Source organism: Cydia pomonella, chromosome 18 (genome assembly GCF_033807575.1).
Source record: "Cydia pomonella isolate Wapato2018A chromosome 18, ilCydPomo1, whole genome shotgun sequence".
Classification (NCBI taxonomy): domain Eukaryota; kingdom Metazoa; phylum Arthropoda; class Insecta; order Lepidoptera; family Tortricidae; genus Cydia; species Cydia pomonella.
This window is the reverse complement of record NC_084720.1, coordinates 19,118,924-19,133,018: the sequence shown is the minus strand read 5'-3', so window position 1 is coordinate 19,133,018 and position 14,095 is coordinate 19,118,924. Positions and strand designations below refer to the sequence as shown.

Genomic DNA, 14,095 nt, shown 5'->3' with positions numbered 1-14,095 from the left:
AAAACACCCATGACTCAGGAACAAATATCCATGCTCATCACACAAATACACGCCCTTACCAGGATTTGAACCCGGGACCATCAGCTTCGTAGGCAAGGTCACTACCCACTAGGCCAAACCGGTCGTCAATGAGCAGACATAGAAGTTTTTGTGGCACTTCTACTTTCTTCTTTTCACTTCTTTTTTTTTATGTCTGCTAATGAGATATAAATATAAAGATAATATATGTTTAACAAACATGGAAACTATTGGTCTAGATTGAGATAAGAAACTGTAATAATATTTTTTTTGTATGACCGTTTGTTTCATATTTAAATAAATAAAATAAATAAATGAGTTTTTCGGAACTTATGTACGAAATATCATTTGATATTCACCAGTCACTTTTCGGTGGAGGAAAACATCGTGAGGAAACCGGACTAATCCCAACAAGGCCTAGTTTACCCTCTGGGTTGGAAGGTCAGATAGGCAGTCGCCGTCATAAAAACTAGTGCCTACGCCAACTGTTGGGATTAGTTGTCAAGCGGACCCCAGGCTCCCATGAGCCGTAGCAAAATGCCGGGACAACGCGAGGAAGAAGATCAGCGAAAGAACATGGGTCAAATAGCCATATCTTATTCTAAGAGTTTTAGTCCTGTGTCAAAAGATGGCAGTAAATTTAGTTGACTACAGAAATTACTTATTGTTAGATTACTTAGTGTGGTAATAAATACCACAGCGCTGGTCTTCCGTGGAGCCCCGGGCCGGAGGATAGCTCTAACTAATCACCTAACGGTAGTGACGAGCATGTACAATATTGCATTGCTTGCGAAACAGATATACTTAATGACTACCTACGTGTAAAGTGTGTTCTTTAACTTTAATTATTAAATTAATTGTTATCGTATCTCATTCTTCGAATCGGGCCGCTAGATGGCCGAGGTGGGTACCGTACCTAATACATAATTTTCTTGAATTTAGCTACAAAACGAAAATTCGGCATAGCCTTCACACAAAACCTTCACATAACATAAATTACATAAGCGGGCTTGATAACATTTGTATTTCAGCATCTTCCGAATAGTCTCCCGACGAGTTTCCGCTTGTCTGTCTGTCTGTCTGTCAGGCCGCAGCGATTGACTGTGAAATTCAATGAACATCAGTTTAGGTATTCATATTGTACAATGTACCTAAGCAGACATGAATATACCGGGTGTTTCCTGTAACAGGAGCAATAAATTAAACTGTAGGCTGTACTCCTCAAACTCACCAACATTTGTTCAGCAAATTTGAAAAATAACTTATGTTTTAATTTTTATTACACATTGAAGTTAGTTCTAAGACGCAATGTATTGCGAATTATGTCACGTTTAAAGCGTGACAAGCAACGTCAAACACACTGATGTCAGCGTACATTGAAAAATAATATTAAATTTGTATGAAAAAGATAAACTCTAAAGATTTCATAATTTTTTAAAGTTGTTAATCAAAAGTTGTATCGTTTTAGGAGTACAATATATGGTTTTATTATTTGCTCGTGTTTAACTTGCATGCTTGACTAATTTAATTTAGCTTGCATGATTTGACCCAAACATACATACACAATAAGACACAATGTAAGTTACATAAAAGCTTGTAATAAAATACGCCTACACGTCGATATAACGACTAGACTCTATGATGCAGTGTACTTCGAATTGGAATGCAAAGTTTCGTGATTGCCTCACCGAAGACTTATTTTGATTTGGACGGTTATCTATTTTTAACTAATTCACCTAAAGTCGTGTAACCGTCTTTCTCTCTGCACCGGACCACCAGATCGGAGTCTAGACCATATAACACATCCTCGCCCGAGGGGCCCCTAAATGCACCCCCACTCGTGACGAATGAGCGGAACCAATGACATGATTTATTCGCGGGGGACCAATTCGACGCAGTACGGGCGGCTGCAGAAGTGTTAGGACAGTGTAGTATTTTAATCTTGTAAAGCCTGATTTACATGCGTACCGGGGCTTAGCAAGCGTCAGGAACTAAGGCTCGCAACCGTTTTTAAAAATAGCGGTAAGTACCGGTTTTACTCGGAACTTTCATAAGAACGCCAATGTTTTCAGAACTTTATTGTAGCCTACATATACCAGTTTATTCGACGAGCGACGAGATGGCTGGCCGGCCTGGTGGTGTGCTGCGTAAACAAAGACACCCATGTATGAAGAAACCGGTTTTTATTGTCCTAAACCGGTTTATCTAACAAGAACTTTATGGAAAAGTTCTCCTAAAAACCGTTTTAAAAATAACGGTTTTTACGAATAAAACCGAAATTAAAAGGTTTTGAGCCGAGTACATGATAACCGTTTCAGGGACGCAGTAATGCGTTAGAGGGAGCAAGCGATATTGCTAACTCATTCCACCGCATGGATGCGTCCCTGACGCTTGCCAAGCCTCAGCACGTACTCGTATGTAAATCAATCTTAACCCGTCGTATGCGGCCTGTCAAATTTGATAATTGAAAAGTGACCTTGACATATAAAAAAAAACAATTAATTTATTATTTATACATTCCCACGCACGGATCCTTATCATACACAGACAAGAGGTTAAGTGTCGGCCTTGTGTGAATGCATCGTGGACACCCAACACCCAAACTGTAGAACACATCATCGAACGCTGCCGACCCGGTGTGAGCAAGAGATGACCTGATGCAGCATGGCATAACGTTCAATGTTATCCTACAAATTTAGAATTGTATTATTTCGGGGCCTTTTTATTACTTGCGATAAAATTGTATTTATGTAATATGTTTTTTTTTTAATTTCGTTAATATAGGTTTTCAATGCTCATGTCATCCCCGATTTAAAAAAAACTTTTTATGAACTTACACTATTGTGTTGTTCTTAATGTTGTTCATCATGGGGAACTAATAGTCCCAGACCTCTCGCGCATGATAGGAGGCCTATGCCCAGCAGTGGGACGTATAATATATAGACTGTTTTTTTTTTAAAGTAGGTATAGGTACTTTATTAATTACACTTATTTGTTTATCTCGAGTGCCCCGGGGCTGGAATTAAAATTCGTTTATAGTTCAAATAGTAGTCTGACCACTTGTAAAAAAGACAAATTAAAATATAATAATTTAATTTGTTCTGAGTAACAAATAGGTTGTTTGTTAAGGACTTTTGTCATCGACTGTCCAGTCGACCACGTATTGGTTTAGGGGCCAAATGGTTGGACATGATTTTTGCACGCCTCGCTCTCTTAATTCATTTGTTTTTATATGACCCAAAGTAGGTTTTTAACGAATATCAGATTAGTAAGTAATAAAATGCAGATTTTTTAATAGCATATAATAAAAGGGTCGAAATTATTTTAGTTATCTTGTTTTGGACAACTCTGTCACGCTTGGATTTCTGTATTTTATCAAATAAATAAAAAGACGAGTACTAATGCATGTCTTTTTAGCTGTAGATTACATCTGCCATGAGAAAAATTAAAAACTTAATTTCATCTCATACAAAAAGCTACACTCCGTCACATTTTTGGGGACAAAAACAAAACAACGAAAAGAATATTGACCCAAAAACTAAAAACTCGTCAATAAAAATATTAATAAGTGTAGGATACTATTTTGTTTCCTTTTTCTTACCTTAGCGTGTCCCCTGTGTCGTCACGTACGTCATGGTGATGTCACTGATAGTTACGGTCAGTCGATGTTAGACCACCAAGGAGAGCAGTCGTACCGCGTGATGTTTGTGTTGCCGAACCGTTGAAAATACATTATATCGTATGATTTACTGAGGTAAATACAGTACATTACACCCTGCAAAGGCATTACCAGTTTATTCACAATGCCGGTATAAAAATGCAAGCCAAATCTCTGTGTGTTTTAAAAAGCTTTTATTTAACTTGCAATGTATGTATGTCTTCTTTCTTTGTAATCTTGCAACTCAATTTTGAAGCAGATATCTTCAGCCGATTGAGCTGAAATTTTGTATACATGTTTAGTTTGGATGACAATGCATGATAAATTATGTGACGTCATTCTAAATCCAAAATGGCGGACCATTCAAGATGGCGGAATAGTTATTTTTAATGCACTTCTACAATATGGGTATCAAATGAAAGGGATTGTTGACAGTAACTAGAAAAAATATGTGACTTTATTTTAAATCCAATATGGCGGAACATCCAAGATGGCGGAATAGTTATTTTTAATGCACTTCTACAATATGGGTATCAAATGAAAGGGATTGTTGAGAGAAACTCAAAATAACTAAAAAGTAAAAAATTAAATAAAAGTAAAAAAAATTAACAAAAGCTTTTATTTAAATGCTCTAAAAAGAAGAAAATAAAATTTTCCTTTAAAATTTTAATTATCAACTTATAACCTCATTATACACAATTTATATGTTCATAAAAGCTTGTCGCGAGGTTTAAGTACCTATAAGTATTAAATTAAATTAAAATGTTTGAAAATTTAAACTTAGCAGATCAAGTTACTTAACAAGGTACTAGTTTGTTTACACAATTAAATCGCGCGACAAGCTTTTATGAACATATAAATTCGTTTTACCCGTCACCGCGATTATCAAAATTAATCAATGTATCTAACCCCTAAGCTAGGACTCAAACGAAAATTAAAAACCGCACATCAACGCCAATCAGCAGCCACTTAACACATTCACTGCCAAGAACACGTTATGTGTGTTCATTTTGTATTGGAAATAGGGCGTTTGGCACTGAAAGTGTTTTTCCCTTTCCAAGTTTAGGCTATCTAAAACTGCACTCATAATGCTCGCAGGCACTTCAAGCATAGAAATAGGTTACGTCACAAACTGATCATACTTCAACCTTATTTGCTAGGTTGTAAGGTCTATCAGTGTTTAGTTAAGTGCTGTTGGAATTAAATCTATCGTCAACAGGGTACTTGTAACTGATCATTTGTGAGCTTTATCGCGAGGAAATAAGATCTAACAGTGAGCTGTAAAGGAAGAAGAGTTGTAAGTACTTAGATCATACTGAAAGTTTTTATACATCGTGTCATTCACAAAGACGCGTGACTTGGCTCGCAATGTCATGTTATTAAAGGTTAGATTTGATAGATATGTGCGTCATCGGGGATGACCCGAACTATATTACCTTTTATACCATACAAGAAAACATATAGGAAAAAATATAGGTAGTCAAATTAGAATCAATGACAGGTATTAGAAATAAGGATTTCATTGGTTTTATTTTAAATTGAACGAAACAAAATAACATAAAATCTGTTTTATTTGATTGGTTTAAATTTAATTGTAGGTAATTAAGCTTAGAATAAAAAAATGGAAAAATTACTGTCTTGGGTTAGACTTGAACTCACGGCCTCTGGATAGATACTCCAGCGCTCTGCCATCTGAACCACCAAGACCTCATCCATAGGCAGCAATTTTTTTTTTTTTATTCCGAAAAGGTAAGCATTTGACCACAATCTCACCTGATGGAAAGTGCCGATGTAGTCTAGGATGGAACATGCTTACCTAATAGATGTCTATTTTTCCACCATATGGGTCTAGGGGAGCCTAGCGACATCTACCGTAAGAACGTTACATTTCTTAGATGGCTACCGGAGTTCCAAGTCATATTGGAAATTCACCAGTAACGGTGTGCTACCTAAATAAATTAATGCTATTAAGCTATTACTGTGGCCCTAGTGAAAAAGGGTACAAGTCTCTGGCAGCGCAGGTGTAAAGGGGTGTAAGTTCCACGTAACACTTATGCCCTTATACACCTAAACTGCCAGAGACTTGTACCCTTTTTCACTAGGGCCACAATTATATACGTTAGAGTAGGATCAATACAGATACCACTGTTTCGCTTCTAGTTTTTTATTTCTCATATTGTTTTGTATTAATTTAATACGATGCTATTAAGCTTAGAATAAATTTAAAAAGGAGTTCAAGTCTCACCCAAGGCAGTAATTTTTCCTCTTTTAAATTTATTCTAAGCTCAATAGCATCGTTCGCAGACGTTACTGCTTGTTAAAAATTAATGTAGGCAATTAGTACAATATTAGAACTACTAGAACGCTGGAGGACGCTAAACACAAAAACTGTAGTACTGAGATATGAAAATTGCCTTATAACCGCTAACTTTTTCTGACAAGGAGTAGAAATTTTCGTTACAATGGGATCCACTTGAAAAGTACACGGTCCCAGGGCCGGATTTAGGGGAGGGCAACCGGGGCCACTGCCCCGGGCCTCCACAAAAGAGGGGCCCCCCATAATAGAGAATTCGGTAAATTTACCATTTTATTTGGAAAAAATTTGGTGCCAGGGGGCCTCCACACCTTTATTGCCCGAGGCCTCCAGACCTCTAAATCCGGCATTGCACGGTCCGTTTTTCATCAGGTAATTTTGCATGAAAATTTGGGCCCTGGGTGATTTGTATGGAGCTGGTGAGGTAAGTATTCTATTTTATTCATGTTTTCCGTGTATTCGTTTTACTTGACTCTTTGTGGTACGAGTACCTAAGGTTGTCTGAATTCTCTGTTAAGTGTTTTTTTTATCACTGAGCATACAACTGCGTTTTTAGTTTAGATTGACGAATATCATCCGTGAAATTAATATGAATTTTATGAAACCTATAAACAGTCTCAAAAGAAGTTGACTTCATTATTAGATAATATTCAAAGCTTGGTTTTATCTTTTTGTGGACTGGAAGCACATCGAATTTCTTACACAAAAATTTCTCGGGCTAAAATCATAAAAAAAAAACACGTTATATATATTATCAAATTACCAGCATTCCTAAAATACATATCATCATCATCATCACAGGCCTTTGCGTCTATTGCAGACGATTTAAGCATTGCTGTTTAGACAACGGGTTTAGTGACTGTGGAGGCCGATGCGTGAGCGGCACGACCTCCCACATTTTTGGCAGAGAAAGCTCATGCCACCTGAGGTTCCAGTCCCGATTTGCTTTCTGCGACACCTCCTGCTATCTAACGTAGAATACATATCACACCCAAATAAATAGTACCTCTAAAAAAGACAAAGTACACTTCAAACAATAAACGTTTTCTTTCACTGCGTGATAAGTAGCTCATTACAGAAACATTCAGTATTGCCCACATATACTAAAGTTGTCACATTTAACTGGTTTAGGAATATAAGCCTTATCACTTCCAGATAAGGTCTATCAGTCAGGCAGTGTTAGTATAAGCGGTGACGAAACTATGAAGAAGGGCCCGTTGTGTGGATGCACGTGTGGCTGGAGCGAGTCCATTGCGGGATTCATATTAAACATTTGATAATTGTGATGTTTTTTGAATTGAATGTGTAATCAGTAGAGCTGTTTGCTATCAAAAATCTTTGTTTTTAAAGGGGAAAAAATAACAAACCAACACTGCTGCTGGTAGAAACTCAAGTTTTAGAGTCTAAATTTGAAGAACTCGACTGCTTAAAAAACTTCCGAGTCTTTTAAATCCCCTCTCAAGTTGTATGTCGAGTATTTGTTAACCTGAACTGAAATTTCTTCAAGTTTAGTATAATTTTACGCGGGTTAAGGAGTGGCAGCAACTATCGATATCATTATCAAAGAGAATTTGAAATAGAGGTGGATTGTCAAAATAAGCTTTATAGCCACAATCAATTTACTGCACCAAACATATCAGTGAAAGAATAAAAGTTTTAATCATGTGTCGAAAGATGGCAGTAAATTTACTATGGCTACAATGTTTACTTTGACAATCCACCTATATTTCAAATACTCTTTGTCGTCATTCACTATTAAGGTGGCGTTCGAATGTCAACTGCAGCCACACTACAGTTGCGGCGTCGTTGTTGCCGCCGTTGACTCTGTCAATTTCCGTGATATAATTGCGACGTTCGCCGCCGCCTTACTGTTGCCGATTTTGACGTCCATGCCGACATTAATATTAGCTAGGCAATTGACAGATACAGCGGCAGCAACAGCGTCGCTAAACAATGTCAAAATTGATCGTGCTGCCTGGAATTTTGCGACAGTCACGTTGCAATACTGTGGCAGTAGCCAAGCTGCGGTTGGAATCCGAACGTCACCTTAATGGCTTCTCTGCACGATGACCCAGCGATGGCCATGCGATGGTTGATAGCACGCACTATGGAATGGGCACCATGCGTACGCACCTTTGATGTGCGGACGCAAAACCGACACCGTGGCCATCCCATCACCATCCCGCCGCGCCATAAGCCATCCCAGGGGCCAGTATGATGGCTCATCGTGTAGAGGAGCCATAAAAGTAATAACTTAATGACATTGTGCACTGACGTATCGTATCAGATGTAATATTATAGTATAATTAGTTATTTTGAATTAGGTGTAAAAATTCTAGTAGACAAGTAGGTATTAGTAACGTGTCAAGTAGTGTATTAATAAGCCATATTTTCATGTTTATTTTACATAAATCTCGTTTTTCAGCTATAACAAACTCATAAATATGTATGTTGCGGAAAGTTTCCAAAAATTTTGAAAAATTATCTGCAATTATAGGAAATTTAACAGGAATCAGAAAACTATCAGTTAGCAAATTAATATTTTAATTTTCATTAAAAAAACGAAAAGTTTCCAAAATATTTAAACGGTACATTTGTATAGGTTGATAAGTTTAACTCAAACTTATTAAAGCAGCAATGAAGAGTAACTCGTAAGTGGGTAATTGTATCGGGAGCGACTAATTGCGCGCGCGCACCAGATGCGCACCAATCCTGTTGGTCTTGCGCAACTAGGGCAGATCTACACGGAGATGGTATTACCAGGAGCACTATGGGCCAAGCTAGTAGAGTTTCCATCCGTACTATAATGTGTAGTATCGTACTATATTTTAGTCAATTGTGCTATTATAATATAAAATAATATGGTATGAAAAATACTATATATATTTTCATCACTTAAGAAAGGGGTATAAAAATGTCACCGATCGTATGCGACTTGGATTTTTAAACGCCGTAATGCGCCTCAAATCCTGATCTTTTTTTTCATTTTCGCAGTAAATACCATAATTTATACTATTAGAAGTATTAGAACAAATTAAATTATTTTTAGAAAATATTTTAATTTGTTTTTATTTCAAGTACAAACACTACTATATAAATTATAAACTGAAATAATGGTTTTTCTTAGTATATGACATTTATTTCAGTTTATAATACCATATTTTATTCAATATTTTGACACAAATGCTATTTTTCGTTAGAAAAAAGGTGACAACCCTACAAGCTAGTGATATTTGTTTATAAAAAATGACAATCAGTATGTGGTGTTTGGAAATGGTCAAGTGACTTTTAGATACACAGATACATAAATATTTTATATTACACTTATATATATTTATAAAAACTAAATATAAAATACCTCCCCAAAGCTACCCGCTTCTGGAATACTCCCTAGGATGCTAGCAGCATTGCCCCTTTGCACCGCCAGGCTCAATCTTTGGGCAAAGAAGGAGCCCGCCCTGTGGTCGCCCGAGACACCTATTAGTCGGACCGACACTTCCTTCATAAATTGCTTTGTGTCGCTCGACCATGGGCCCAGTGTTTCTATGGCAAGCGCCGCAAATTCGTATTGATCCGTTAGGAACGCATATTTGCGGCGCTTTAGTGTCTGGGCCTGGTCCGCGGCAGTCCCGGGCTTCCGAGCCGATCCTTCAACGTGGGACGGGGCTAGCGTATCGACGCAGGTAGCGTCCCACGCTAAAGGGCGGCCAAGGCTCCAAGGCACAAGAGTGCAGCCATCAGGTCTCTTGCCGTCGGTGGCAGAGAGGCCTGACGGCTCCAAAGTCGCAGGTAGGGAGGCGGTGCAAAGGGCGCGGCGGATCAGGTCGTTTAATGTGGCGTGTCTGTATAGTCGGCCTGCGCTCATTTGGCAGTGTAAGCCATGCCGTCCTAGAGCGTCCACAGGCTGGGCGCATCTACTACAAGCGTGGGGCTCGCATACCTTTAGGCCCAGGCGGAGGCAAACAGCGATGCGTAAGGCTGGTGGCTCTAGAGTGGAGCCAAGGTTTCGCGATGGAAGCGCGTGCAGCCAATGCCCGGATTCCTTTTCGGAAACGGCTAATAGCCTCGCCCGTTCGTGGTCGTTATGGCAGTTTTGTAGTAGAAGTTGGTGGTGCATTTTTATACTTATCGCGTCCCATGCTGCTTGGCTGGCTTTCTCCTCTGGTATCTGCTCGACGGGATGGTCTGCTCTCCATGCCGATTCAGCGTCCGCCAGGCACGACACCGACACATTAGCGGTTGAAGGGATACGTAATATACCGCCAATGAGGGTGATCGTGCTATAGGCAGACGACAGAAAGGCTGGGAGAGCTAAACTGCCCGTCAAACGGATACCAAGACCGCCATATTTGATCGGGAGGGTAGCTTGGGTCCAACTGGGGGATGTAAAAGTAACATTTAGGATTTTGCCAACGGTGTCTCTTAAAATTTGGTCAATTTTTGCAGTCATTATGGGGAATTTCCAAAGTGGGGCGCAGCGAAGGATGTACAAAAATTTAGGCGAGAATAGACACAGTCGCAAAATGTAGAGGGCCATGTGTGGGCTGATTTCGTAAAATAGGTTGGAACACTTATAGAATTGATCTATTTTTGAATTTATGGATAGCGGGATGGATTCGTCTAAAATGGGGGCTCCTAAAAGTGTGAGAGTTTCGCGGGATAAAATGGAGATATTTGGCGTGAGCTGGTTAATCTCGTTGATTACAGTGGAACGGGTATTGGGTGGAATGGCTTCTGAAATAAACATTTCACACTTTTTAAAATTTATTGAAAGGCCAATTTCTGCGAAGCGGTCAATTAAAGTTTTTAAGTCGGCTAACACAGATGACTTACTTCCACCGATGGTGCCGTCGTCTAAATACCAAAAATTTAGTTCGGATGTAAGCTGAGAGATGACGGGATGAATGGCTAGGCTGAAGATTGCGGGCCCTAGTGGGTCTCCTTGCTCGCATCCTACACAAGAAAGTATTTCGTTATTTTTATACATGAGCTTTGAAGTGGCCCCGTAACATTGCCAAAGGTAGCCATAAATTTCTGGTAAATCATTTTCAATTTGGGTCAATAGGATTCCTCGGTCTATGGAATTAAACGCGTTTTTAACGTCAACTTTCACAAGGATTTCAAAATTTGGACTGTCTAAAAAAGAGCGGGTCGCATGCACTGCCGCTTCACAACCTCCTTTAAGCCCAAAGCCCAGCTGGGTTGGTTTAAATTTACTTGTTAGGCGGGAATAAAATTCACGACAACAAATTTTGGATGTAAGACGCCGAAATGTGTTTCCAACTGCAATTGGTCGTATTCCGCCATCTTTTTTACTGAGCGCAACAAGATTAGCTCCATATAGTAATGGGACGATGTCTTGGCAAACTTTACCCGCAAGCATTAGATTTGTTAGTGTGGTTAGCTCCTCCAGTAAAGTCTCACCGGCATCTCCCGCAAGCGGGCTAGTTAAATCTTTTAGGTGTTGTGGGGAGATGCCGTCTAGTCCGCCTGCTGACCCAGCTGGAAAGGAGAGTATCGCATGTAAAATTGCAGTTTTCGATACTTGTAGTGGTTGGCAAGTGGCAGCTGGTGAGTTGGGCTGTGGCGAGGGCATTGAAGCGCAGGGATGTTTCTCTTGCAGAGCATTGAGCACGGCAGGAGAATATGTCGCCAAGGTATCGCTAGAAAAAAGCAATCTAGTTGCTCCCTTTAAGTTGCCATCTGATAATTTATTTTCTATTGATTTGCACTTGTACTTTAGCGTGGTTGATGATACACGGGGGGTTTGGTCTGTTGGGTTGTTAGCGGGATGAGGAATGGGAAAAAAGGGGTGAGTTACATTACTTTTGATAATTGATGTTAAACTCCGGTTTGATTTAATGTGTGGAATATGTAAATTTTGATAAGCAAATGTTAAAAGACGTTCCCAAGAAACATTGCTGTTTTCTGCTACCACTCTAGCTATGCACTCCGCCATGCTTCGTGCTACCGGGGCACGAGCGCCTTTAGGAATACGTTTAGTCAATTTTGCTTCGTTCTTAAGGGTGGCTAGTAATTGAGCTAGGGATGTAGTTACCGGGTTAATATTAACGCTACTATTGAATGCCACATTGTTAGTCGTTGTTGGGGGTGGTTGCGGTTCGATTCTGGGGCTGTGAGCGCGAACGCAGTGAATATTAAGGCCACGTTGGCCTTTGTAGCGTTTATGGTCGCAGCAAATGGGACATTCCAGGAGCGGGATCTGAGGTGGGGCATTTTGAGCTGACATTGAAAATTGTAGGTAAAAATACAAATAAGTAAGAGTATACAGATAAACACTAAATAGTAAAAGAAAAGGAATTATTTACAACACATTTTTAAAGTCTTAAATGTGTGGAATGTTTCCCAACAGCGAAGTAGATTCGTTCAAAGGAACAGCCGTTACCTTGCAGAAATGCTATACACTTAAAGCACTTAGAGAGCACCACTTCCTAGGCTGACACACTAACTAGATTCGTCGCAACGGGTGTCAGTAGTAATACTTAAATAACACTATAGAAATCACTTGTAAACAAGAAATTGTATCGCGGTTGTTGATATTTTTTACATTGACATTCTTGTCATGTCAACCGGGCCGTGCATCGGCCGGCGCTCCTTTTGGGCCAGGCCTGCGATCTGCGGCCTTCGCGGATAAATACTAACCGCTGTACGATTACTGTAAATTTCTTGATACATATATTGTACGGAAGGATTTATAAATATAATTGCATTATAATATTTTGTGGAAAAATTTCTTAACTTCTGACATATTGTTTGACTTATATAAGTGTAATATAAAAATATTTTCTTAGTTTCATGTTAACATGTAAACATTCTTACAAATATTTTATTCATTTCCACAATTTACATGGTAGGTTTTTACAAGAAATAAGTTTTTGGCAAAAATTTCATTTTTGGTACAAGCTTTTATCGCTGACTGTACTTTTCTTTCCACAGGCAACTAATACTCATCGAGCAAATTCTAACCCCAAACACAATTAGGTTGCTTTGTTTTATCACAGAGTTCCTATTTCCACCTCTTGTCTCTATCATCAGATCAGCTCGATGGTACCATAATATTGCATTGTCACCCGACTTACATATGTATGCAAATTTTCAGCTCAATCGGAAACCGGGAAGTGGATCAAATTTAACTTGCAAGATTTGATTACAAACATACAACGGTCAGGTGAAAGTAAATAAAAGCTTGTAAAAAACGTTTATTGTTACGAGGCATAACGAGGTGAGACTTTTTGTCCGCAAATGAGACCTGACATATATTTTTACTTTTTTACAGCCCTTTATACAAATATACAAAATAAATTCTTCACACTTTGTAAAATAACTAACTTCACAAACACACTTTGTTAGACAAATATCAAATATGCCTATTGAACACATTTTTCGCGACTTTTTCGCGGCATTTTCATATTTTAATCCCAACATCCTGCCACTCGCAGTGTTGCTGCAATTGGCATACAGCCAAACCTAAGTCAGCCAAAAAAACACTTCACTACTCCAGAACTGGCCGTGACATGTCGTCACTTTTGTTTTGGTCTCATTCGATTCAAATATTTCATGTGAACTCGACACAAAGGCTCTTTTACACTCCCAAACGTTATTCTTATGTTTTCACTTTAACTACTCGTAACACTCAATGCTTCGATTTTGTCTATGAGAAGTACCATATATTATGAAATTATGAAAATAATACAAAGTATCCAGTTAGTTTATATATAATTGAAGACTTCTCTTTATTTTTCCACGATTAAGCAGTCTATTCAATTATAATTGATATAATAATTTGAATGGTACAATATTTGCTTAGTGTAGGGCTAGATTGCTCAAAGTGTGTCCCTAAATAGGTACAGTCAACCAATTTGATTCCTAGGCCACTATAGAACCATGCCATAATGACTTCTACGACAGTGCTTATTCAGTGATGCGTGTCAAGTATCTAGTAGTTAAAGCGACAAGGTTCTATAGTGGCCTAGGATTCTAATTGGTTTACTGTACATATTTATTTCATAAAAGAATAACAATTTCCTTTTGTGAAGTAACCAATGCGCATATTTACAGGGTGATTTTTAAGTCGCGAACAGTAA

The 14,095-nt window shown here is 38.7% G+C and overlaps 1 protein-coding gene and 1 long non-coding RNA gene across 2 annotated transcripts in view; one reads left to right on the top strand and one right to left on the bottom strand.

The window, feature by feature from the left end:
• Window positions 1–14,095, top strand: part of LOC133527478 (uncharacterized) — a 131,888-nt gene that overhangs the window by 996 nt on the left and 116,797 nt on the right. The gene's annotated exons all lie outside the window — the stretch shown is intronic.
• Window positions 9,262–12,751, bottom strand: LOC133527773 (uncharacterized). The gene is made up of 2 exons (XM_061864939.1): window positions 10,824–12,751; window positions 9,262–10,366 (listed from the first exon to the last, which is right to left on the bottom strand). Exons 1-2 carry the CDS (start codon window positions 10,940–10,942, stop codon window positions 9,334–9,336), a joined length of 1,152 nt encoding a protein of 383 aa, XP_061720923.1. The 5' UTR covers window positions 10,943–12,751; the 3' UTR covers window positions 9,262–9,333.

Bases quoted from the DNA above. Each gene is read 5' to 3' on its own strand.
- LOC133527773 (XM_061864939.1), bottom strand. From the start codon at position 10,942: ATGCGAGCAAGGAGACCCACTAGGGCCCGCAATCTTCAGCCTAGCCAT. The intron at 10,367-10,823 runs GTAAGTCATCTG...TACATCCCCCAG, and splicing joins CGACGGCACCATCGGTGGAA to TTGGACCCAAGCTACCCTCC.